The 27,499-nt window shown below is 37.9% G+C and overlaps 1 protein-coding gene across 6 annotated transcripts in view; it reads left to right on the top strand.

Moving 5' to 3' along the window:
* MLLT3 (MLLT3 super elongation complex subunit) overlaps nucleotides 1-25,292 on the top strand; it is a 140,112-nt gene extending 114,820 nt beyond the window's left edge. For 2 of the 6 annotated variants that reach the window (XM_080574499.1, XM_080574495.1), the window contains 6 exons: nucleotides 3,048-3,126; nucleotides 7,788-7,920; nucleotides 9,493-9,592; nucleotides 13,527-13,616; nucleotides 15,221-15,292; nucleotides 22,333-25,292. In XM_080574499.1, coding sequence (XP_080430625.1) covers nucleotides 3,048-3,126; nucleotides 7,788-7,920; nucleotides 9,493-9,592; nucleotides 13,527-13,616; nucleotides 15,221-15,292; nucleotides 22,333-22,464 — 606 coding nt within the window. In that variant the 3' untranslated portion in view covers nucleotides 22,465-25,292. Of the gene's footprint in view, nucleotides 1-3,047; nucleotides 3,127-7,787; nucleotides 7,921-9,492; nucleotides 9,593-12,392; nucleotides 13,484-13,526; nucleotides 13,617-15,220; nucleotides 15,293-22,332 lie in introns of those variants that run through there. The other 4 variants (XM_080574496.1, XM_080574498.1, XM_080574497.1 and 1 more) reach the window with 4 other exon arrangements.
* Nucleotides 25,293-27,499: the final 2,207 nt, after the last annotated feature.

The raw sequence follows: 27,499 nt of genomic DNA, 5'->3' as shown, positions 1-27,499 counted from the left end.
AGTAATAAAGCAGCCAGCGTCTCCTGTGCATCAGTGCAAGAGCAGTAAAACAAAATAGACTGAGCACAATAAATTATATCGGGTCATTGCACTAATGAACAGTTTGGGCCCAAATCTCATTAGTTTGTCTGCCGGAAGAGAAAACCAGTAAAACAGGAAAAGGACATGAGAGAAGGTCTTTGCTGGTCCTGTCTTCGGCTTCTATTGTTGAAGGGCACCCTTTTAGCTAATTTCAGACCCATTAAAAAAATCTACTTGGTGGTTAGTAACCAGTGGATAAGAGTAGAAAGCCCAAGTGAATAAAGCCATAAATATCTAAGTCCTTGGGATAACAGCCTGTAAAGCTGTCAAAAAGCATTGCTTAAGTGACAAAAGATAGCTTCTGCTAACAAGAAGCTGTAGTGCTATAGGCGCTAATCCATATTCATATATGGAAGGCATATTTTTAGTTCCTTCTGAAAGTCGTTTCTGTTAATAATGTTTGTTCTTATGCTAAAAGCAGCTGTTTGCTCCGTCCTTTGAGTGTGTTTGCACTTCAGGTTTCTCAGAGCAGAAAAAATGTTTCATTTTCAGCAGTTAACACTTTTAACATTTATGCAAATCTGTGTTTCTTGGAATAAATGTTCAGATAGGGCAGTTTAAGGAAGTAATGGTTTCAAGTGGCATTAAAAACCCCTTTTAAACAAGTAGGGATGACCATTTGTGTTTCATTGGGAGTTTCTGTGGTTTGGCCTCTTAAAGTTAGTGCAATTCCCTCCTATATGCATTCATAACCATTACTGCTGTGGTCCTTTTTCTTAAGTTAATACTGGGAGAAAGTTTTGAAATGGAGGAATTGCACTGATATTTGTATGCCTTATGCTGTGAACAAGATCAGTCCTATTCCCTTTTTTCTTTTTTTCATTTTTAAAGTGGCTCAAAAGGAAAATGAAGTTTTACTAGTAAATACTCTGCAGCTATGTGATTTATTTTTTTATTTTTACAGTTTTAGCACTTCTTTAAGTATTTTAAATTGAATACGATAGTGTTTGGATTTTTATTAAAGGAATGGATTTTACATAATCTACTGTTGGTGTGGATATTAATAAAGGAAAAAATATTTTTCATGGAAATCTGCAGAAACCAGTAGTCAGCTAGTAATTTTGCTGCAAAAAGCAGAAAGTGAGAGATAAGCCAGATGTCTAACCTGCAGCTGGAAGACTGAAATTAGTTTCCAGAATGGTAATGTTTTTAAAGTTTGCATTGATTTGTGTTCTTTAGCAGTACAGTCTGTATCATGTCATTTCATCAGATTTATTTTACAGCTAAAATCAGAAAATCAGCCAGTAAAAAAAAAAAAAAAAAGGTTCTGCAGAAAATTCAGGCATTACAAATTTTTTTTTAGAGAATTGCTTGGCTTTTTTGAAGTAGTGCCAAGCAGTGCTGCCATATCTTCAAAAAAGTTCCCATCCTGTGAACCATGTTAGAATTGCACTTGTCAGTCAGAAGTCAGAAAGGGATTTTATTCTTCATTGTGTTGGGTTTACCTGCAGAGGGTTGGTTCACATGTATACAATTTGTATATACCCATACAATCATGTCCAGAATTTATATTTTGACTGTGTTTGTGAGAACTGTGTTCATTCCAGGAGAGCAGATGTCAGTGGTGTTTTTCTCAAACATTCTGTTGCCCAGATAGGCATCTTTCAGTGTGAGAAAAGGCGGTGAAAGGCCGTAAATCTGCCTGTTCATTATGAAAAGCAACAATAGATTGTTTTATGGAGAAAAGGCAACTGTTGGGCTTACTTACCGATGTGCATGAAAACTCTTAAGTTTTGCAATGACTGGATATTACTGCTGTGATTTTTGACAAGGATTTTAGTTCCAGATTAATCTCAAGAGTTATTATACGGGCAAGGAGAGTCAGAGAACTTCCATTAGCCTGGTTAACATGTCACAGTAATGAAGTCATATGAAGTTCAAAGATTAAGCAGGTTTTATTTTCAGTAGTAGATTTTTAGATCATTACTACGTAACCTACATTTTCACCAAGCTTTCCATGTGGACACTTCCTGTTTTGTATTCTCTGTTGGCATTCCCTATACCCATGTATGAGATTTGTTCTTGTCTCATATACTCAGCTAGCTGTGTGTGCAAGTACATACCAACCGCACACTGCAAGCCACCAAGCCTAAGATAACACAAGGAGTTCAGGAGGCAAGAATTCTCAGTGCAATGCTCATAAGCCATAGACAGTGTGGGAAAATCTGTATAGAATTGAGTCTAGATGAAGTAATAGGACTTTCTAAGAAATGTTTTAGAATTTTAGAGGGAAATATGTACTTTTTAAACAGCAGTAGAAAACAGTGCATATAACTGACTGCTTGATAAATAATGTAAACTGATGTTAACAACTCTGTTTTGGATAGAAAACTAGCCTTGGGATAGAAAACTAAATCTGTGGGTTCAGAATAATTTCCCTGTGTAAAATAATGAAGTCTTTCTGGTTTAGTCACAGTTGCAATCCATAGGACCTTACTATGTAAGGAAAATCTTGTGATACTAAGAAATAAAGTTACAGCAAAGAAAAATTATTCTAAACACTCATCTTAAGACTTATTTTCCAAGGATGAGGAAAGAAAACTGATTAGAGTTTTCTGGCGTTTAGCTTGATCTTCTCATGTCTTTCTCTCTCTTTATATTCCACTAAATCATTTTTAATTTGGAAAATGTTGCAACCGCGGTATGGCGAGGACAGAGTAGCCTTAGGTCCATTCTCTTATAAACTCATTTAGGCTTACATGTTGAATAGCCTTCCAAACATGGTATCTTCTTTTTGAGAAACTGACTTTAGTAAAGCCTGTACATGATACAGTGTACATGTATGTTGAGTGCATAGCAATTTGAATAACGTTTGGCTTGCTGGCACCTGGAGATCCGAGAGTATTTTCTGTTCAGTAGTTTTTTTCTTCACAGCATGCCTTAAACAGTAGCTAAAAGTAAGAGTTGTAGGCAAAAAAAAATGTTTATTACAATGTTATTTATTTTCTTTTTTTTTTCTTTTTAAGTCTGAACAGCCCAGTCCTGCCAGTTCCAGCTCCAGTTCCAGCTCCAGTTTTACACCATCTCAAAACAGCAGACAACAAGGTACCCAGGAAGGAAAAGAAATTGAAAGAAATGTGTGAAATGAAGGGGCCAATACAAACAACTGATGGCATCTCATTCTCACTTTTCTGTTGACTTTACAGCCTGGTCACTGTTTTGCCTTAGAGACTTTTGCTCAGGTGTTTGCAGATCTGACTGTAAGGGCAGATAAAAAGGGGAGATGATGTGTGTCTATCTGAGAAAACTGCACGAAGGCTATTTGTTCTAAAGCACCAGATGACATGCCAGTCAATTTAAATGCTAAACTCCAAAGAGCTTCTGTTCTTGAGGCTTTCCTTTTGCAGGTTTGTGTCGCGTGGCACCTGTGTGCCATCTGGAGCCCTGCTCAGGCTGGCGTTGCTTCCAACGGGAAGTGCATGACTGTGTGTATGTGGATATCCCCCCCAAGTGTCGTGATCTTCCTGTGCTATGGGGAAGTTTTCAGAGCATGCCGGCTTACCTTTGGAAACATGGCAGGGGAAGAATATAGTTAGATTTTAAGTTGACGTTAAGTTTACATTTTGTTTTTTTGGCCAATAATTATGGTTTACTCAGAACTCAGTAAAGAAATGCAATTTTCTTCCCAGAGAGCTTGCCAAAGCAGGTTTTCTATAAATCAGTTGAGATTCATTCTACATGATCTATTAAACTACTTAGTTCCTGCTTGGCAATTTTCCCTGAGCTGTAAGGTTTTACAACTGATACATTCTTAATCAGCTTTTGTTTTGTTCTTTGGATCTGGAAGCATTAAAAAAGCAGCTTTTGACTAATTAATATTGCATCTGTTTTATCCATTTTTATTCCTCAATGGTAGACTTGCTTTTAAGGTTATGAAAATACACTAGTACCTCAGGCAGACAGTTTTTACAAAGGTCTATGTATTATACGTGCCTGTCCTGCTGCCTTTCTGGAGGTGACTGGTACTGATTTTATAACATGTTCTGGACGCATTACTACAGGTGAAAGAAAGCAAGCCTTGAAGTGCACTGTGGTTGATGGCTGATTTCAGGCATTTGATTTCTAACTAAGGCTAAACAAAAACCTATCTCGTTGAAACAATATTTCTGCACTCATGAAAACCTCATTAGTGGTGTGAGCTGTCATTACAAGCCAACAGATTTGGATACCCGTTCCTGTATTCCTGTTATGTTACCTTCCTTATCCTTATGTTGGGCAATAACATGTTGATGTGGTGTTTTCTTCTGGGCAAACTGGATCCATCAATTTCTCCTGGGTCATATATATAAGACAAACCACAGACTGTCTTTCAGTTCTGTACCTTCTCAAGAACAAGTGGGAGATTTTCCTTCTGGTGTGAAAAATGTTGAAGTGGTATATGCATCTCTTTCTTGTCAAGTAAATAGTGATTATTGCTTCTTTCTGGGACTTTTTGTTAACTAACAGCATCAGCTGTGCCCAGGTGTTGTGCATTTGTATATAACAAGGGATGAAGCACTTGGCATACTCTAATATGTTTGCATTGTATATGTTGTGTTCTGGTCAGAACCCATGCTTTATTCCCTAACTAAATGTTACTTGCAAGGGCCATTGCTCTTTTTCCTTTGTATTCAGAATCAAGTGCTCACTCAAGTGTCAGAAGCACCACAGGATGAACTTACTTCACCTCTTTTCAGATAAACATTGGGCTAACTGAAGTTTTCTCAAGTTCTTTCGCCCTCAGGGCTTACTCTGAGTTTTCTGTGTTTCCTTGCCAAGAACATTTTCCCTTGGGCAACTCCTAGTTTTCAGTTTCTCCTGAGCCACTCTGACCCTTTAGGAGAGGACTTCTTCTCTAACCTTTAAAAAGACATTGTCATGAAATTTTAAATTAAGTGTTAGCAAGGAGCAGAGTACTAACAGTAACATGGCTACCAAAAAGGCCTAAAACTTAACGCTTTACAGATTGTTAAGGTCTACTGAAGAAGTCAACCAGCTTAGTTACAAAACACCTGTTCAGAGTCGCAGACATGGTCTTCCATTTCATGAAATCACGTCTGAATGTCAGATTGTTGAAGGCCTATAGGGCTGTCTGCCATGGATGCATGTCAGGAGTCCGCGCTCATTTTTCTCCAAGAAGGAAGTATCAGCCTGTTGTGAGCTTGAGATAGGGCTGTCAGATTGTCCCTGAAGATAGCAAGGGAGAAGATAAAATATCCCTCTGCTGTACGTGGAAAAAAGGACATAGGCAAGGATAATGAGTTAGCTCAAACTTGGAAGAGCAGCCTATGTAGAGCATGAGGAGAGTGTGCTGTTTTTCATTTTTCTTCTATTTAAAAATAAAATAAAGGACTGAATGACTTGCAACCTACTGCCAGCATAGCTACCATTTTCCATATTTTTGAGTTATGTGCTGATCTTTTATGCAAGATCTGTTATTCATGTCACACTAAATTTCATTACAAAATTAGTTTTGGGTTGATTTTACCTTCCCTGTCATTGTCCTTTTGTTCTGCTTTTTCATCAAGAGCATGATGATTCTTTCCTTTCATCAATCTTTTTATCTGGTCTTTTCTGTATTTTTTTTCCTGCCTGTACTTTGTGGTGAGGAGACAAATGCATTCTTGTGAGCTGACTTTGGTCAATGGAGTTGAGTAGAACGTCTCTGCTCTTAGTGCAGACAGAGAAAGACTACTGTTTTCAGTAGGACTGCAAAAGTAGTTGTTAGTATCTTCGCCTAGTAAGGAAACTAGCCTTTCTAGGTTAAAGCTAGCCTGTGGAAATACCCATGTGTTTATCTCTTTATCTCTCTTAAAATATGGATTTCTTTTTCATATATTTGTAATTTAATTCTCTTTTCTAACCCTTTACCTCAATTTATTTAGTCCCCTATTTGTTGTTTCTTGTTGGCATGTCTTCCATGCCAAGAGCCAAGCCTGTCAGCAAAAATATTTTGCAAAATGGGCAGATTCTTCCTTCATTCCTGTGCTGATGCCCCTACAAGTGCCCTCTCTCCTCCGTTTCAAAGGAAATATGGTCACTACTCCTATGAAAATCCAAGGAGGGAACCCTTTCCCGAGAGGAAAGAGTTTGGATGGTTAGATAATCAGATGGACTCCAACTTAGCATTTGAAAATGGCTGAGCATGGTCTGCCTGGTACTGAAGCAGAAGCAGAAAACAAAGCACAAATCAGTTGCTTCTGCAGATTAGCAGTGGTTGTACGGACAAGAAGTCTGCCTTATGGACAAGAACTCACCTTTCCTTGTGGCCTGTGCAAGTGTCTGGCCCACCAGAAGTTTTCTGAGTGGCACCATCTGGGCCTGTTGCCACCCAACCTCAAGATGTGCAAATAGATAAAAGAAACCAGGGATCTGAACCTTCCCACACTGCCCAACTTAGGAAATTTCTTGTGCAGCCTTAACGATAAATCATTCTCAACAGTGGCTTTGAAGTCACTTGCACAAAACAGGTCAAAATGCCTGTGACCGGAGTCTTGCCAGGTCTGGAGTAATCCACAGGGCTGCTCTTCCTATCAGGGGAGCACCCTCCCTGTTAGGGGTATGGGCAGGCAGAGGTCTCTCTTCTGTTTTGGCTGTGACCAGGGTTAACTCTCCCTGACTCTTTCCCGTTAACAAATACAGAGTGGTAAAGTTCTCCCTTTGGAGAGCACTGAGGCCTACTTCATTAACATTGGTACTTGATGGTTCCTCGGTTGAGGGTATTAAAGAAACCTGATAGTAACTGTGGATATTGCAGCCATCACTGTTGCTTTTGCTAGCAGTTTTGTATCTCAGATGTGCTGAGATTCTTCAGAATTTAATGCCCTGGGGCATCAACTTTGCTTCCTTTGCTCTTCTAAGCTGCTTTTACCCATTGTTCTTTCAAGCAGCGGCAGTTTTCCCAGATATGTTAAATATGTTTTTTTTCTGTAACTGTCTTTTACAGCAAAATTAATTGAGTAAAGTTGAACTAAAATCCTAAACTGAATTTCTTACAGTTTTATGAGCAAGTCGAGCTCCGTGTCTTATATTAATTCTGGAAAAGAGGATGATGATGTGTGGAATCGATGCATTGTCTACATACAAACATTGGCAAAGTGCTTACTTGACCTGAAATTGACCTTGAAATACAGGGAACAGCTAAATTTAAATATATCAAAAATGGGAAGACAAAGACTGCCTTGGCCAGTACAAGTTACAGTCAGAACGATTTATTAGACGCTGCTTCTCAATACATGAATTAACACAACAAATGTACTATTACCAATAGGCCCCTATAGATCTGTACTGGTGTATAATACCCTTTGAGAAAGCAAGAAAAGCTAAAGCCCAGCAATGTGAAAGAATCTTGCTTCTGATAATAACACAGTAATACTACATTTCTCCTAAATTAGAATATGCACAGAGAATGCTTGTCATGACAGTATTTTATTTACTTCAGCTATGTTCCAGGGGGCCAAACCTGCAAACACTTGAACACAAGTCACTTCACTGTCATGAGTAAGTCTATTGAAGCTTACTGCATTGCTCATGTAAGTAAATGATTCATTAATAAGTGCCAGCAGCATAAGCCCCCAGTGTATTACTTCATTTTTTTAATATTTGACACTCCCCTCCCAACACCATGCTGGGAGGGTAACTTTCTGTAATCTGCAAAGTTGAGTGTTTTGCCTTGAACACTGCAAAGTGAACTTCATTTGCGTATTTTATTGTTTCTGTTGTTTCAGGTCCATTGAGGTCTATAATGAAAGATCTGCATTCAGATGATAATGAAGATGAATCAGATGAAGCAGATGAGAATGACAATGATTCTGAATTGGAACGTCCTATAAATACACGAGGAGGGAGCAGGAGTCGCAGGTGAGTGTCTAGTGATTGCAGATAGCCTGGTGGCCAAAACAATTTGCTTGTTACTAATGGGGTGAGTTCTAATGTTCTTAAAGAGTGTTGAGTAGCAAATGGACAGATAATTCAGACTCTTATTTTTAAGGGATGTGCATATAAAAGTGCTTCTCCTAAAAACTGTCAGATATAGCCATTCCCAATATAAACTATTTCTGTTCTAAACCACATGGTTATGATGAGCCACATCCATCTGACTTTCCTTGATTTCATGCCATTGTGACTTCAGGGAGCAGTCATAATTACTCTCTGGCATAAAAGAGATAAAATTAAGTCCTTTAATTGCCAGATGAGCTATTCTGTACATAGTGTATCATTTTCAAGACCTCTCTGCTTACCAGCTTTAGTTTAGGTTGTTAAATAGGATCAGAATCAACCAAGTGGAATTCCAAGCTAGTTTTCCACTGCATATAGTAAATGATAAGTAAAAGTGCAGACAGAAGGTAAAGCAAGTATCAGTTACAGAAACTACTTTTTAAAAATGGTTCAGCTTCCTAGCTGCATCCTCAAGAGGGCATTCCAAAATTCAGCTATTGTTCAGGCAGCTTGAAGCTCTATCTGCATCTTGTTGAAGGTTATGGAAAACCTGAAGCACAGACTCCCTCAAACCTTTTCATAGTGGGTTCTTTGTCTGATCTGAAAGGTTTTGTTTGTTCTACAATTTGTTAGTGCGTAACACCTGAGTGCCTCTATCAGCAACTGCTTAAATGGGAGGGTAGTAGGAAAGTATTAGTGAACATCAGCTGCTTCCCTGGTGCACTTTTGGAGCTGAAGTCATAGAGAAAAAGAGCAGGAAGACCAGCAATTTGAGAATTTGTTCACATCCGTAGTTGTGTAACGGATTCTTATGATCAACTTGTTTTAAATTTACAAGTTTTGTTCTAGTTTTTAACAAAACTTAAGGCTAATATTTCTCTCTAGTATATCCTCAATATTTTTTTTTCCTTCTTGTGAGTAAATATTCCCTGTTGTTCCTAAGTAAATGAAGGGTGAGACTGACTAGAATATGAGCTTTTTCACTTGGCCTTTCTTGTGATACTAAGTTTTTAAATTTTAGCCAGGAAAAAGAGTGTTATTTATGACAAGAAACAAAGAACTTTTCAGTGAATCACATTTCTAAGCAGGAAGTACAACTTTTAGAAAGCTTTTAGAAGAGCAGAAAAGTGTCTCTGAAAAACACGTTCCTCCTTTCACATGGCTGAGATACAGACTCACTCCAGAAATGCTAGAAACAGCAGTTTAATTTTCTAAATATTTAATCGTTTCTTTAATGTTAGCTGCTGGTAACTGGGCAGTGTAATTTCAGCCAAGTGAAGGCAGGCAGTCTCGTTCTCTGTGCTACACAGAATTTTTTCCAGAGTGCAGCCCTGCACTACTGAGCAGCACTTTTCCAAGGGACTTTGATTAATGATAGGTTCCTTAGCAAGGGAAGCCAATTCTTGGTGTCCTTTCACAAAGTATAAGCTTGGTTCACCCATGTAAGAAGCTTTTTGACTCACAGTATAAACTCTTGCCTCTGCTTTTCCATAGGGTTAGTCTGAGTGATGGCAGTGACAGTGACAGCAGTTCAGCTTCCTCACCACTACATCATGAAGCAGCGCCACCTTTATTAAAAACCAACAACAACCAGGTAAAGTCAGGATTCATAAATGCAAGCCTGGCATAGGAGCATGTCTTGCAGATGGGGAACTTACGTAACTGATTACTTAAATGAAATTACTTTGAAAATTTACATAAGAGGGTGGGTTGTTTGCTTTTTTTTTTTTAGGAGGTGGATAAGTATTTGGTTTAGCAAATACTGTAGAGTAAACTATCATTTTTATCAGTATTTACAGAATATGTTCTTTCCATATGTATTAACTTTGTAAGGTAAGCAGTTGCAAGCTGGCTTTACAGCATCGGTTTTACAATTCACACAGTTTTGGGTTTGTGTTAGCAGTAGACACAGTTCAGATTAATAGGCCTTTTTTCAGGAATTTATTCATTATTCTTGTCCTCTTTCCCTCACCAGTGCTTGACTAGAAGATGCAGTATTTTTTACTTTACTAGGAGACATAGGGCTTTACTTCACCAGCAGAAAAAGCACTCATTTTATATCAATAAAAGCTAACTTTTTATTATTATTTTTGAGGTTGGAAAGTAAGGTAGTTCTGTTTTTTAGGGGAAAAAAATAAATAAGCTACAGCTACAAAAAGTGGCAAGGAGCAATCAAAATTAGTTACTTCACCCCCAGTCACCAGTACAGTAATCTCTAACCATAAAAATTAAACGTAAAAGTTGATGTTATTTAAGTAATTGATTGTTGTAATTTACAAAATAGATCATTTTTCTTTTATTTTAGGGAGCTATAACTGACTCCTGGCATCACTTGTGTCATGCAGAGCATAGTCATGTGATATACTGGGTGGCAACAAATGGCTCTTTACAGTATTAACATAGAGTCTATGTAGTTAGTCTATGTTTATTAACAAATTTTTTTAGTTTAGAGGGTGAGCCTTGTGGATGAGTCCTTCCTATATATTCTCCCCAAATTGTTTTGTTTTATTTTATTTTATTTTTGTTTTATTTTGTTTTATTTTATTTATCTCTCCCCTCTCCTCCTCTTCTTAAATAAGGTTTCCAATACAAGCTTACTGACAATGCAAAACTGTATTCATGTCAGTTAAATATTCTGGAGGGAAAACCAGGCAGTAGAGTGTGTGCATAGCGAAAAAGGAGGTTCCATGACCAGAAAGCATTCTTATCTACAACAAATTCTGTAGGCTTTTCTAAGATTACCTGTATATAAGTTTCAAGTTTTTTTAAGGGATTCTTTCTGGAAATAAACAAACCATAAAGTTTAGAGAATATTGCATTTACTGGAGACATAAGCATAAGAAAAATCAAACATCTATCTGTGGCTTGTTGTTTAATGAATACATTTACTTCTAAAGAGGAAATATAATTTTTAAGAAATTGTGAGTCTCAATAAGCAGCAGTCCACTCAGTCACATTTTTCATGTTCCTTTCCATTTCAGTGACCTAACAAGAGGTCTGCCTGCACATTTAGATGCTCTAAACAGTAGCAGTGAGCTAGCTAAAACTGAATGTCTCATTATTTTCTGACATTTTTGTAACTGAGCTGCAAATGAAAAATTTAGGGTACATGAAGTATTACAAGAGTTCAAATTATGTGCAGTGTTTCAAGTTTGTGCTTGGTAGCATATTGCTGCTTGCTAGGATGGTGCTTTTGACTGATGAAATCAGGCTTGTGTAGACTAAGTCCATTTGTAGAATTAAGGGGCTAAGAACAAGCTAATATTTCTATATCAGCGTCCTCTGATGTGATTAGTGCTGTATCTCATTTAAAACAAGAGTGCTTAAGAAGTTCAATTCCACTAACACATCAACGGCACTATAAGAAAGCAGCTTTTTCAAATACAGTGTGTCCTTGCTAAGTTTTTTTCTAAAACAAAGAATTGTCTTTGTTTGAAAACAAGAAAAGCATCTAAAAGCTACTGGATCCATGCCTAGAGGCCTGTTTTTTCAAGACAAGACGTTTTCTTCCACTGGCCTACACTGCAATAACCCCAGGGGTGTTGAATTTGAAGAACTGGGATTTTTCTTCTGAAAAGTTTCCTGTTTTGCTTTCTGGCCATGCATCACTCTTGGCTAAATAAAACTTTAGGTAAGGTTAACTCAGATTTGCAGTTTTCTGTTTGCAGGGAAGTAGCTACCTGTCTGCTATATTTTCATGGTGCTTGTCACCCTGGGAAACGTATATGCAATTTTAGTCATTTATACCAAGGGAAGTAGAAATTGGAAGCAACTTGGAGAAAGCTGTCTGTGAGGGTTCTGGGTAGTCTAGAACACTTGTTTTTGCAGGCCTTATTTCCATTGTTTTATTTGCTGAGTTTTGTACTGTGCTGTGACTGTCCAGGATGATTTTGGAAAAATCAACACGAATTGATGTTGGTCTTATTTACAAGAAAATGTGAAACAAAATCTCCATGGTCTGATATGTATTGTCCTTTGATCACAGAATCATGGAACCTTAGAATGGTTTGGATTGGAAAGGACAGTTACAGATCACCCAATTCCAGCCCCCCTGCCACAGGCAGGGACACCTCCCAGCAGACCAGACTGCCCAAAGCCCCATCCAGCCTGGCCTTGAACACCTCCAGGGATGGGGCATCCACAGCTTCTCTGGGCAACCTGTGCCAGTGCCTCACCACCCTCTGTATAAAGAATTTCTTCCTAATATCTAATGTGAATGCACCCCTTTTTAGTTTAAAACCATTCTCACTTGTCATATCACTACACTCCCTGTCAGAGTCCCTCTCCTGCTCTTCTTTAGGGCCCCTTTAGGTACTGGAAAGCAGCAATGAGGTATCCCTGGAGCCTTCTCTTCTCCATGCTGAACATTCCCAGCTATCTGTCTTTATTCATAGGAAGGGTTCTCCAGCGCTCTGATCATCTTTGTGGCCCTCCTCTGGACTCACTTGAAGAGGTCCATGTGCTGCGGTCTCCAGAGCTGAATGTAGGACTCCAGGTGCTTTTTAACGAGAGCAGAGTAGAGGTGGAGAATGCCCTCCCTCACCCTGCTGGCCACGCATCTTTTGATGCAGCCGAGGATATGGTTGGCTTTCTGGACTGCAAGCGCACATTGCTGGCTCATGTTGAGCTTCTCATCAACCAACACCCCCAGGTCCTTCTCCTCAGGGCTGCTATAAATATGTTTTCTGCCCAGCAAGTAGTGCTGTTTGGGATTGCCCTGGCCCAAGTGCAGGATCTTGCTGGAAACACTTGATGTTTTTCAGAAGAACTGATGATATTGCAAGTTGGGAATGATGTGGTGTTTACTTTTAACTTCAAAAAATGTATGTTGTGTGTATAGAAATTGAAAGAACAAACAACAATTTTATTTCCCCTAAACACTCCTCATTTGTGTCCTAAAATTTTCACATTAAGCAAGGTGTTCTGCTGCTTATTGACATGCTCTTTTTAATTGTGCTTCAGTACTGGATGAAGCATTCTTCATTCATAGATGTTGTAGTAAGTGGCTTTGTATTGCATTGAAAGAAGGGTACCATATAAGTGCAAGACAAATTTCTGTCTAGTAATATTTTTCCTAATTATATCTCATGCAGTCATTTCAAAGACTGTTTCAGAATCTCTCTTTCTCTACTGCAGAAGGAAAGAGATAGCCTTGATAAAAAACCTGTAGTAAAAGTATACTGATTATGTGTTACTTCAAAGGCACTGGAGGGTACTTCAGCATCATATTGTATCTGCAAAATCAGACCTTTTCTTACCAGCATGCAAAAGATACAGAACAGTGTTGAGGAGGCTTTAAATGATGTTAAATTAATTCCTCTTAGGATTGGTAATGTTGATATCACCTCATTCCAGCAACTCAGCATTTTCTGCTTTTTTTCCTGAATAACTTGGGCAGGTTGTATGAATTAAATAATGAGCAGCCCAGTTTGATTATTTTCTCCAGAAGTAATATTCCTTGTGTTATTAACAGATAAAAGAATTCTTCTTATGTAATTGTATCCAATGATGCATTTATTTTTTAATAGATTTTCTTTGTTTTCCAGATTTTAGAAGTGAAAAGTCCAATAAAGCAAAACAAATCTGAGAAACAAATTAAGAATGGAGATTGTGATAAGGTAAATGGCAATGAAATAACAGTAAACTACCCTTAAATGTGATATTAATATGTTTGCTGGAAACAAGCTTAAAATACTGTTTGTTACAGAGTGAAAACCTCAGTCATTAGCATATCTTTGCTTTGGGTTCCTTTAAATGCAGATCATTCTCTGTTTTCCTTTTTTGTTTTTGGAATTGTTTTTTGGGTTTTTTTTGGGGGGTGTGGGGGAGTTGTAATTCTTCCGTGCTATCTAGAAATGTTTTCTATCTCCATGTTGGTGATTTGGCAAATGTCACAAGGTGGGAATCTGCCATGAATTTTCTTATTTTCTTTTTTACCACTTATTTTCTCTACTTTCCACCATGAATTTGCATTGTGCTTTAGATTTGAAGGGATAGTCTTTGAACAGGAATCTTCACAGCTGTAATCCTAGTCAATAAACCCATTGATGAAAACCCTTGTCAAGAATCCTTTCAAAGGACTGTGTATTAGGAAACGGCAGTGTGATTTAACACTTTAACTAGGATGATGTGAAGCGACAGTTACATTTACCACTTAGAAAGGTAATTTTGTTCAAAATCACATCAGCTGGCCATGGATAAGAGCTCTTAAGTCCTTGTGTGAATGAACATAATGTAATTTCCCAGTGTGGACAATCTCCTCTCAAGGTTTATATAGGGCAGTATTTCCTTTGTGCTAACATGAGGTAGGAGACCAGTGTTGAAGTACCTGTTGCTAGATTTTCAGTGGCCTGATTCATGCACTTTTTTTAAATTTCCTAAGCTTGGTGGTGTATTTCTTTGTGTTGAAAAGGAAAAAAATGTTTCTAATGTCTCATGCTAAAGGAGAAAGTTTATACTTTGGAGAAGTGGGACAGGTTTGATACCCCATGACGGAGGAAAGTGGAATTTACCATTGGATTAATCATTCTTGATCTTTCTCCCCTTACGTCTCCTTGTTGACACAGAAAATTAATGATGCAGCTTGAGAGAAAGGGGGATTTGATTGTGAGCCTTTGGTTGCATGTCTTGTGTGGAAAGGTGGAAGATGTTTTTTAAAGATGCCGTTTTGACATCCCAAGTCTGTTACACACCTTTTGCCTCAGCTAAGGTGGAGAGGTTCTCTTCTACAGCAAAGAACCATCTCATTTCCAAAAGGAAAAGGTGGTTGTCCCCTGAACTCCTGTAATTCTTTAAAATATATTTCTGTGCATCTGAAAAATATACTTTGAATGAAGTGGAAGGTTCCTACTAATTACTTCTTTTGTATGAATTGGTTTATTCTGTTAGGGTTTTTGTGTTCTCATATCATACTTGGAGGCAAGCCCAGCTATCCAAGATTATTCTGAATTTCTGACAGAATAACTTTTAATGGTGGCTTAATACTGTTAGCAGTACCTTAAGATTTTCAGTGTCACGAAGTATCTAAGAAAGCCCATAAAAACTTAAATTTGGTTTGTATTAAGCTAAGGAAAGCCAGGCTGTTGAGTAAGAAAATTTAGCTCAAGGAAGATTTAAAATAAAATTTTCTTTTGTATTGTTTTTGAAGACATCTGAAATTTTTGAAATACACAGCTATGACTTAATTAACAAGTTGTTTATGGGGGGGGGAATTTGTTTCTAGGCATATCTCGATGAACTAGTAGAACTCCACAGAAGATTAATGACACTGAGAGAGAGACATGTACTGCAGCAGGTGAGGAGCACTCTCATGAAAAATAACAGTGTGCTCATTGAAGTTGTGAAGTCACATTTATTTTCCCTTTCATCTAAATCTCTCTAATCAGGTTTAATATCCTTTAAGCCTGTATAATCCGTTTACTACCCCTTACACTTTCAGTGCAGCTTAGGGAATTTTTATACAAACTTTAAATTGTGTTGCCACACCAAATGACAAGAGTAAAAAACAAACAAAGACAGAAAAAGAAAGTCTATGAGAAGTTTTTCACCAATTTGTTATTATATTTTTCAACAGATTGAATCACTAATAATGAAAACAGGATGGGAGAATATATACAGCTGTGCACCATAACTTGATAAAAATCTCGTTGCTTTTTGCTGAAAATGGCAGGCATTTTCTCAGACACAATTAAAATGCTTCCTTTGTTGGAATTTAAAGTCAAACTCACTTTGGGGAAAACACGTATGGTTGAGTCTTATGAAATCATGCAAGTAGTAAAATAAAAAAATGTACAAATTGAGAAGACTCCAAATGTATTTACATGTTACCCAATAGTAAGAGCTGTCATTCTGTGTTTTGGGTGGCATTGTCAGATACTATTAGATTACAAACTGTGAAGATGAAGCAATAAGCAGTATTAACCATCTGTTCTACAATTACGTCTGTTTTGTTATATTATGTTTTGCACCATTAAGTGCCACTTGTCAACCTGTTATAAAGACGGAAATATGTACCACTTCTAAATGATTGCAATCACTTATCAAATTTCTCAGCACTTGGATAAGTGTGTTTAAATTTTTTTTGTAAGCCTCAGCATTAATCTGTGAGTGTTTATTAGTCCAGGGTTAATATTGTGTGTAAAGATCAGAAAACAACTCACAGGGCAGTGAAAAGGAAGATCATGGTTATGAATATTCTTAGTTAAAGAGGGATCCTGATGGCTGTGTTAGATTTCATGCTATGAAATACAATGATACATATTTGTTATCCTTATTAAATGTACTGTAGTTTCACAAGTTCACTTTTTCATTAGTACAAATTAGTACTTTTTTTCACCAAAGCACACTTGCAGAATGGCACGTTTTTATCTATATTGGGAAATAACTGCATGAAAGTAAAATGTAGGAATTACAGCACCCTGTCCACTTTACATTAGTCATTAATTCTTATAGTTTTTACATAAAAAGTGAAACTGAAAAGCCACCACACTGTAAATTCATAGAATCGTTAAGGTTGGACAAGGCCTCCAGGATCATCTGGTCCAATCATCCCCTTACCCCCAATGTCACCCACTAAACCACGTCCCTAAGCACCACGTCCAACCTTTCCTTGAACACACCCAGGGACAGTGACTCCACCACCTCCCTGGGCAACCTGTTCCAACACCTGACTGCTCTTTCTGAGAAGAAATGTCTCCTCATTTCCAACCTGAGCCTCCCCTGGCACAACTTGAGGCCATTCCCTCCAGTCCTATAACTAGTTATCTGCAAGAAGAGGCCGACCCCCAGCTCCCCACAGCTTCCTTTCAGGTAGTTGCAGAGAGCAACAAGGTCTCCCCTGAGCCTCCTCTTCTCCAGACTAAACAACCCCAGTTCCCTCAGCCGCTCCTCACAGGACTTGTGTTCCAGGCCCTTCACCAGCTTCGTAGCCCTTCTCTGGACACGTTCTAGGGCCTCGATGTCCTTCTTGTAGTGAGGGGCCCAAAACTGAACACAGTACTCAATGTGCAGCCTGGCCAGAGCAGAGTACAGGGGAATGATCACCTCCCCAGTCCTGCTGGCTACATTTGCTTCCTAAGCAAATATTTCACCAGTTTTCCAAGGCATAATTTGTGATTTGTTTCATTTGACACAGCAGAGCACAGAGGTGTCTATGCATAGAACATAGGTGGCTACAAGAGCAATTTTGAAAACCATCTTCAGGTTCATATAGAGTTGGTGTTGTCGTGTTTTGGGGAGCTGTTCTTGCAAATTATTTCCCTCAGTTTGGAGTGCATGTAAGCTGTCGATGTACCTCTGTGAAAGTTTCTGCCTTAATGGCCAGATTATGCACTCCAGGACAGTGGTGCAGTACTCTACTGACACAGTCGGCAGATGTCTTATATTGGCTGCAGAGCGCTACTAGAATTCAATGGAAGAGCCATGTTACTTACCATTTGTCTGTTAGCCTTTACAGTCGCGCTTACACTAGCTAATGGTTTTTGCTGTTACAAAACAAATAACACTGTAATAAAAGCAGTTTGGTTTTAAAGCCTTTAATCCCTTAATATTGTGCAATTCTCTAGTTCGTATGATTTTGTCAGTTCACAGAAATACATTCACAATACTGAACAACTGGTGCTTCTCTGCATTACAAATAATGTGTCATGCCATTTTAAATGTCCTTATTGCTTTAAAGCTATGTAGTTAATGTAAAATATTTCCAGCGAATATATGGAAAGAGTACATAATTGATAACATGTTTAGGAATGACTTGTAGACCAAAAGGTACGAATCCATAGAGACTAGTGAAAAGGACAGGAAAGCAAGGGATAAAACTTGAGAAGGGTGATGGCTTTCATGAGCCAATGGAAAGAGTGCAGAAATGTGCAACAGAGAGCTCTAAATAGCTGCAAGAGGTTTTAAAGGTGATTGTGATGTTGAAATGGAGTGGCAGCAGAGGTCTGTGTTCCTGAGCAATGTTTGTCATCTCTTCAGTTTATGTTGGAGCAAGTAATAATCTCTTGTACATGTCAAAGTCTTAACTGCACATTTTTAAGGAGTTTTTACAGAAGCATGTTGCATGAGAAGAATGAAGGTATAGATCAGGGTTGTAAGGAATGGTGATGTCAAAGAGCTTGAACTAGTACCTGAGCTGCTGAGGGATGTGAAAAGGAAAGGATGGTTTTTGCAGTCTCAGTTGTTACCAAGTCTATAGGCAATGACAGCAGTTAGGAATGCAGCTGAGTTGGAAATGACAATAATGCATCTGTTTGAGAATGTGGCTTTTGCCCAGGAGAGGCGTTTCTCCTTGAGATGCTTCGTTAAAGGAAGCTCAAATAAATCCACCCAAAGAAGGAGAAGATAGGAAAGGTGTGGTACTGAGCTTGCAAGCGCCTGGATCTGTAGCTAAGTTATCCTGAAGTATAATTATACCTAAAGATATATAAGAATTATTCAAGAGGGAGAAGGCAGGTGGAAAAGAACATTTGACCAAGAAATGAGTCCTGTGAGACAATCCTGAGCATCTTGATCTAAATGTTGGACCATTTAGACCAATGCTGGACCATTGGCTAGACAGCAGTTGGTCTGAAGTTACATTTTAAAAAGCAATCTCCCTGACCTCTTTCACTGTAAAGAAATGGTTTACAGCGATAAGGCATCTTCTTTTCCCTCTGTGATTTGCAGTGAAATAGTAGGGATATTTAAGTCTGAAATGAGATGTTAATGCTGCATGTCCCCTATGTTCAAATTTGGCTGTCTGAAGCTGGGTTCCTAAATCTGTGGTTTTGGTGTAGATGGTGTTATCGTGACCCCGTGAAAGACAACAAGATTTCTGGTAGACTTTGCCTTTTATTTTGAAGTATCAGAAGGTATATTTTCATCTGCTGAAAAACCTCCTTAAAGCCAGCGTACTAGACAGCACAGGCGTAAGGAAGAAATTGAGAGTGTGCAGCACTGCTGAAAATTACATTGCTCATGTCTACAAGGTACTTAAATTCAGATGGCAACTATCTTCTGAAAATTTTCTGCAAGGGGCAGCTTACAGGTCTGGAAACTATCAAATGGCCTAAAACCCTCCATAAACTGAAAAATGACTATGTCATTAGTTGCACTTCAGCTTCCTTAAACATACACACTCATTTGCTTGTTTAAAGGCAGATAAATAGTTGTACTATGATGGATAATGATGAAACTGAGCTGGAGAGACATTATGTAAACAGAGATGTACATTACAGCAGAAAAGCAAAGTTTACTATAACAGGAACAAATGAGATATTTTTGTACTTTGCAGCCTGAGCTCTCTGTATAAAACATTTTAATGCTGTGTTTTTAACATTTTAACTGTCAGACTTCCTGGCAGCTAATCTCAACCTTTTTTTCTTTTTCAAGTATTTCTGAATAGCATGAGGATGTGAATGCTAATACTGTAAGTCATGAATTCCTCATTGACAGGCATACAGGCAGATGTTTTTCATTGAGCCGTCTGGGTTTATCTTGATATATTTTTGTACATCCATTAAAACTTTGGAAGTTCATTTCAATCTGGTTTACTATGGTTTCAGTCTGGTGCCCTGACACAGTGGCTATATTTCTTGAGGGCAGGATGAGGGGCATGTTAAAAATATTTGTTTTCTTTGGTCTAGGGCTTAAAAGCCCAAATCAGAACCTGAAAAATAAAAGTGCTTATCAGTTGCTGTTTTTAATGTACAGTGCTGCTTAAAAATACATGTGGTAACACATTTGTGTAATCTTTGTTCTTCAAATCAGGTATATTGCTGTGAGGGTTGTATTCTTGAGAGGCGGCATTCTTCCACTGTAACTAACACAAAGAAGCATTAGACAGAATTGTTCAGTTCATTCTTCCTGGCCACAGCTTCTGTGAACTTCTTGTACAGCTAGTTATTTATCACACGGTGGATATTCGAGGACTGTCTGTGATTAGGTTTCTAGCGTTAGGAGTTGGATTGACTCCTTATCTTCTCTCTTTGATGAGGCTCAATAGAAATGAGAATGAAAATGAGAATGATAAATAGCACATTGAAATTTCCTTCTAATAACAATCAGTTGTATTCCATTTGAATTTTTCTCTTGTATTGGTTGCAGGACAGTAGGAGATGAAAAAGCGTTACAAAAATCAACAAATCAATAAGTGGACAAATGAAGTACACAATTTTAGAGTAAAAATTCCCATATGGAAAAAAATTAAAGCCAAGAGGCACAGATTTAAATGAAGTGTCAATAAGAGGAGGATCGTTCCTAAGTACTTTCAGAATTTTGGACAGCTGCAAAGCAAATTAAACATAGATTTTGCTTTTATTTTTTTCCAACCTGTGGAAAGTCGAAAACAGGATGTGATGGGAAAGGGGGATTTTTACTGTAACAGGCATTCACCTCGTAATATTTCTCATTTCCATTCCATTTAATCCACCCTGGGCTGTGTCATTCCATGCCTGGCAATGTACATGAAGTTATTTCATTATCACCGACGTAATCTTTTCTTCTGTGGTCTAAACAGAAAAAAACATCTGCTTATATAATGAAATGGGGAGAGGGAAATCTTAAAACATTTAGTGTAAATTCATTGTTCTTTTACAAGTTGGTGTATTTCTAGCAGATTTGTCATTTTAAGGTATGTTCTGTCAACCATATGTAAATAGGTATCTCTTTCAGCTGTGGGAAAGGAAATAGAGCAATAAAGCTCAGTATTAAAGAGCAGTGTTTCAGTGGATGTGTGTCTGGAAGGCCTAGAACTGTGTGGGTTTCAAACTGAGGGGTGCAAATATGACATTGAGCCTATCCAGAGGGCCTTAAAAAAGATGGCTGGAAAGACAGAGCAGAAGAGCAGTGTTCTGTCAGTCCATGCCATTACCAAGAGGCCCACTTTAGGATGGGGTGGGTTGCCTTTCCATGTGCTCACTTTGAATATCTGTCTTTTGGAATGAAGAAACACATAGGAGATCCATAGCCATAGTGTGTTGGCACTGTGCTAGCCCTGTGACAAGTTATGCTTTGGCTTTCCAAGATACTTTATAGGTATTTTAGGTAGATGCACATCCTAGCACTTACATGTATGTGGAGTTACTTACTACAGAAACTCAGTGTTGAACGTAAGTACTCTTTAAAAATACAGACTACAATTCAGAGAGTACAGAATGTCAAAACAGTAGAAAGGCACTACTTGGATGTGTACTGTTGATATCACAGAATCACAGACTGGTTGAGGTTGGAAGGAACTGTTGGAGGTCATCTTGTCACTGCTATAGCAGGGCCGCCTAGAGCCAGTTGCGCAGGATCATGTCCAGATGACCTAAATGTCATAAAGGACAGAGAAGCCAAAACCTCTGTGGGCAACTTGTGCCAGTATTCAGTCATCTTCACAAAGAAAAAAAGTGTTTTCTGAAGTTCAGAGGGAACCTCCCGTGTTCCAGTTTGTGCCTATTGTCTCTTGTCCTGTCACATGGCACCACTGAAAAGAGCCTGGCTCCATATTCTTCACACCCTCCACTGAGGTATTTATATACATCGTTAAGATCCCCGCTGACCCCGTTCTCCTCCAGGCTGAACAATCCCAGCTCTCTCAGCCATTCCGTGTAGGAGAGGTGCTCCAGTCCCTGTTCTTCACAAGGATTCCTTACAGCTCTTCTGCTTCTTGTTTGAATGAAAGCTGTGATTGTAGATTGAGTAGTCACTAAAGGAAATGGTCTTACTTCATTAATATGAGTCTTTCACGTGTGATTTGTCTTTGTTTGTTTTTTAATGATTTTTAAATCTGTTATTCAAGAACAAAATGCTAGTACATGAACTAATGATAGGTTTGAGAGCTCTTGCATAAATTTTTTGTTGTTTTAGACTAGATTTTGTAAGGATTTCTTTCTCTTGCTTGCAGAAAGGCTTATGTCAGTTATTTTGCTGCCTTGTTTGGCAGCTATGCACACAGTAGATAGTCCAGAGAGACTTATCTGGTTTGTTTGTTGTTAGGGTGGTTCATTGTTGCTGTGTTTGGTTGGGGTTGAGGGATTTTTTGGATTTTGTATTAAAAGACAGACTTAGAAAATATGCAGATTTTCTTCTAACATTTGAAAAATATATTCTCAATGGTAATGTTTTCTGGAACAGCAGATGGGTAGGCTGGTGTTACAGTTGATGATGGTCTGAAAAAAAAGACAAGGTACTGTAGTCTGGACCATAGTTCTGTGTCAGAAAGACGGTGATAAGGATCGAGGTTCGATTTGCAAGTGTTGGTGAAGTGGGTTTGTTCTATGCCTTTACTGTGATACTTAGAGGCATGTTAATAGATACAGTGGATGTCTGATACAACTAAAATGTTCAACTGCATCTTTTCTTTCCTTTCAGATAGTAAATCTTATAGAAGAAACTGGACACTTTCATATCACAAATACAACCTTTGACTTTGATCTTTGCTCACTGGACAAAACCACAGTCCGTAAACTACAGAGTTATCTGGAAACATCTGGAACTTCATGAGAATTGAGCATCTGGCTGTATCAAAGACTGTTCTCTAAATGAAACATTCAGAATGATGCAACCGAAATGGGGGAAAAACAAAGCAACCCTCTTCAGCTTTATTTTTCCTTAAAGCCAGTCATCATCTCTTGATGAAGGAGAGGAAAAGTGACAAGACTCAGAGGACTGCTCTTCTCAACAAGAAAATGCTCCGGAAGAGTTTGCCTGGATAGCCTTGAAAAACAAACACAAAAACAAACAAACAAAAAACCTTGGTCTTAATGAATGTGTATGGTATCATGTATCTCTCTGTGGTGTTCCAGTCCACAAGATGAATGCATGTTCAACACACTGCCTTAGTACATTACTGATCTATTTATTATTGCATACATGTATTCCAGTCATTGAGTCACTGAATGACACTACCAGATGTTGCAAGTAGTGGAATCCCATGTATGCTCTTTTGATTCAGTCCCATCAAAAGCCTAGTAACCTTATTCATGTTCAATTGTCACTTCTTGCTGACTTTCTGTAGTCACTGAAAACACTACAGTCTTGTTTTCCACTCCTTCACTTCCAAGAATCAAGATACAAAGTGGGGGACCAAACAGTGGTCCTATATTTTGTTTCCGCTGTCACAGTGGGCCAGACCTCAGCAGGCTGGACTGCAGGTCCTAGGCTCTATCCATTTATTGATCCTGACCATGGTAGAAAATGCACCAAATAGGAACATGACTTGCTATCTAGCCTTAGCGAATAAACCAGTAGGACTTCTAACAAAAAGATGTTATGTATACTGTCCTGAATCCAGCATCTTTTGCAGTCTGCATTCTTGTGTCTGTTTTAATGTTATAAAGTTAAATATATATGAGTGAAGGTGTACTGCAGGATCATCATAAAAGAAGAAATACTGGTCCTGTCTTCTAAGGAAATGTTGTAGAAAATTCTTAATTTGGAGCTATTTATTACTATGAGTTTCTGCACTCCTTTGCTGCCAGTGTGTGACTTATACCATAAAACTATTGGCATAACATTTTTGTTTGTTCATGTAGTATATGGTCTGTTTAGACTGTTTTGTTTTGTTTTTTGTTTTGTTGGCTTTTTTTGTTTGTTTGTTTTACAACTGCTAAATTAAAACTCTTTATTTGAAGAGAAAAAAATTGGTTGTTATACAGTTACATGTTGGAATAAATACATATATGATATATATGTGTGTGTATACATGCACATATTCACACATATATATACACACACATCTGCTACACTTTCCATATTTTAGTATCTGTTCAATAACCTGCTTGTGCTTCCAGAAGGATTTCCTGACTATCAAAATTCTTTCATACTATCTTTTATTCCTTAAAATTGGAATCCTTGTTCATGCATGATCCAATGAGAGGACCTGTTCTTGGTTTCACGTTGAAGATTGGTGCTGTCATATTGCTGATAGTTTCTTGATGAAGCCATCACCTTTCTATTTACCTTCCAAGGTAAAAAAAAGTCCCCAGTGAAAAGAGAAAAGAATGAAAACCCAAATGAACAAACAAAAAATCATACTTCTGGATGCAAAATTTTATTCAGGTTTACCAGTCTTAAAAAAATATCTTGTTTCTGGACAGGCCAGTATATGTCATGTATATGCTTTTATGCCACATGTAGTCTGTATATCTAGAGTTGAAAAGTAGTGTCTGTATCATATATTGTTTCATGCACACAGTTTGTGCAGCACTGTAATACTAAATTCCTATTGGGGTTATTTCTTATTCAGATGGTAGATCTTCATACTGTTTCTTTAAGTCCAAAGAAAATTTTACACTTCTCTGTTTTTGAGAGGGTGAGTTGGGGATTGGGTTGGGGGACTATTTTCATATTTAAAATGTTGTTTGACCACACTCTGCAGGAAGACCTTCTCAGGCTTCCAAAGAACAAGTGTACTTTTTCAGTAATGTTATGACTCTTATTGACGATTGGCATGAAGCATACTTGAAGCATTATGTTGTTAAGTCCATGTCTTAATGTGCAATTGTTGGAGGGGGATGGGGATCGTCTTAAAGTTACTTTTGGCATAAGACAGGTGATGGTGGGGAGGAGGAAGGGGTGCATGTGAGGGGGATTAACTTCAATTTTTATTGATATTTTATATGAAAATGTTTGGAAATCTAAAAGCAACCTTAAAAGCCTTTGGTCTACTAGTGCGTGTTCAACTTCCTATGTTTTAGTTACACAACATACATGTGGAATTTTGTCAGTTTTGACTTTTCTAACTAAGTTTTGTGGTAACAACTCCTTCAGTCTCAGGAGGGGGAAGGATCCCATGATACTGCTAGTATGAATATTGCACTGTCTTATTAGAAATGGCAAAATGTATGATTTTACTGTTAAAATAATGGATAATCTTTATTGTTCATTGAGAACAGGGGTGGAAGAAAGCAGAAAGTAGGAAAACAAGCATAAAAGAGATGACAGCAGTTGCAGTGTCAAATTACTAATGACTTTATTGCGAATCATGGAGCATCCTTAAACTCTAATTTTGTAATTCATTAAGGTTGGGAGAAGGAAGAAAATAGACTGAAGAGTTGTGTGTATGTGTGCCTGTGTGCATGTTGAGTTTTCCACAAAATTCTAATAGAATAAGAGTTACCAAATGTTGATTTCAATTTAAAAAATACATTAGCTATTTTCATCTAATTTTGTATACCGAAACAAAATAAATCATTGTTAAATTGATTTCAAACAGTCATATTTCTCTCAAAGAAATTGTAATAAGATACCCTACCAAGTTTTTCAACATATAAAATCATTGATGTTTTGGGACTGGTTAAAATGTTTCAGCAATAAATGTTTTGGAGTTGTATGTAGCGCCAAGCTATTTAAACAAACTTCTGTGTGAGAATTTGGGCTAAAGTGACCAGACAGAGGTTAGTAGTGAGTTGCAATACATAAAAGATATTTTTTTTTTTTCTGTGCAAGTGAGTCACTGCTACTAGAATAGCATTTGTATCCAGCATTAAAGACAGTTTTCTTTCTTGCCACTAACTCTTCACCTTAGGAACTGGATATACATTGTGGAGGCAAGTTTTAGGATCTTTCTAGAAGTCTGGATGCACTGAGAGGCTTTACAAGATACTCAGAATCTAAATTTGAAAGATATCTTAGTCCACAGTAAAGAGAGCAAGAAAGGGTGTACTCTGAGAGTCTTCCAAGGTTAAACAAAACCTGTGCTTTTTCTTCCACAGGGTTTGGATTGTAACAAATCATCAATCATTTCTCTTGGTGAACTTACACTTTTCACTGGTTTGGTTTGTTAGATTAATTCTGTTCCTTTCATTTTGGAAATATTATATTAACAGTGCATTTGGGGGGTCCCAGTGTATTTCTATTGATGTTTCTTTTAGTCTAGGAGAAGGAAAATTGGGAGTTCTCAGGTTTTGCCTGACCCATTTTATCTCCTTCCCTTTCTCACGGTGAAATAAAGTATGTTCATTATGTGTTTCAGGTCCTTGGAAGTTAAGTATAATTTTAATTTCTTAGAAGGTATATTAGTGTTTTGGGTTCTCTTGAGAGAGATTACTGATGTCAAGCCCCATTAGTTTCCAAAATGAATGGGGAAGTTGTAGAGTGGTCTGAAGAGAAAAGAAAACTACCCTGTCCAGTTGTCGTATGCATTATCTTACCATTGGAACAGTGACTGGAGTAGGATGTTTGGTTTACTTCATGGTGTCCTTGTTCATACACATCATCGCCTATCTTTTACCAATTGCAGTGTAATAGTTAGCATTCAATATTTTGGCAAACTCTTGCTTCAGCGTATAAGAGGAGTTTGTATTTCTGTGTTTGCTCGTTGGTCCATTGGTTTCCACGATTTGGTGCTAAACTGGGAGTGTATTTTGAGCTGCTATAGGTTCTTATTTACTCAGGGCTGTTCTGTGTGCTCTGTAGTGATGTGGCCTTGAGAACATGTTTTCTGTTTTTATTTATTTTTTAATTGGAAAGGCAAAAATGCCACTGTCTATAACCTAAGTATATATTTTGGTCCTTGTAGTACAATGCGATTTTAAGATTGAGATTGAGGTTTATTAGCGAAAATTCTGTCAAACCTTCAGCCGTAGCAGCAGCTAGCAGGAACCACAAAAATAACCAGTATAAAATACGTTCCAAAGTTCAACAAGTGCATGTCTTCTTTTCAGTCTCAGTAGTTTGTTTAATTGTTAAGCAGTATACAGCAGTATATGGCTTACACCAGGAAGCTCTTCTGTGTACTGTACTGAGAAGATTTATTGTTGGGCATAAAAGGCTTACAGACAGATGATGGGGACTGCAACTCATATTTCTGCAGTGCTTTTGTGTAGCTTGGGGGTTAATCAGTGCATTAACACAGCTAAAACAATGACATTTACAAGGCCAGCTCTGTGTGAGTGAGCAGATAAATTAACATCAAAGCACAATCATATAAGGGCTTTGCATTTGCTTGAGCAGCAAGAAATGCCACTGTGACTAGACAGGAAGGAGAAATATTACCAGAGTGAGAACAATACCCTTTCAGGAGGGAAGAGGGAGAAAAAAAAAAAAAAAGAGAGAGAGAGAGATCCTTTGGTAGCTGAAAGTGATTCTTACGTTAACAAAGAAAATACAGTTTGCTGGGTCAGCGGTTCTTTCTGCTGTAAGATACCATGATGACACAGCTTGCAGAATGTCAGCTTCTTCAGTTCACAGCTGTAATAACCGTGTTGTTGCTGTCTTGATGAGAGATGTATCGCTGCATAGTACAAAAATCTAAGTTGTTTTATGGTTTGAAATGCTAGTGTCTGCTTCACGTTTGTGTGAATATTACATCTTACATTTTGTTTTACCTCAGCCGGAGTGATTTTGCTGCAGTGATAATCTTGCATTTTTCATTCTTCATTTACTTTTAATTTTCCCACTCTGAAGATTTGAGCAAAATCAAATGTAGGCCTGTGAATAGAGGAGATGACGTATTTTCATCATCATTCAGTGTGATTCTGAGTGGAAGAAGTGCCCCTGTCCAGAATGTTGCATTAAATGGGTCATGCATTTTGCT

The sequence above is a fragment of the Anser brachyrhynchus genome, assembly GCF_964034855.1.
Source record: "Anser brachyrhynchus genome assembly, chromosome: Z".
In the NCBI taxonomy this organism is placed as follows: Eukaryota; Metazoa; Chordata; class Aves; order Anseriformes; family Anatidae; genus Anser; species Anser brachyrhynchus.
This window is presented reverse-complemented; position numbering and strand designations above follow the sequence as displayed.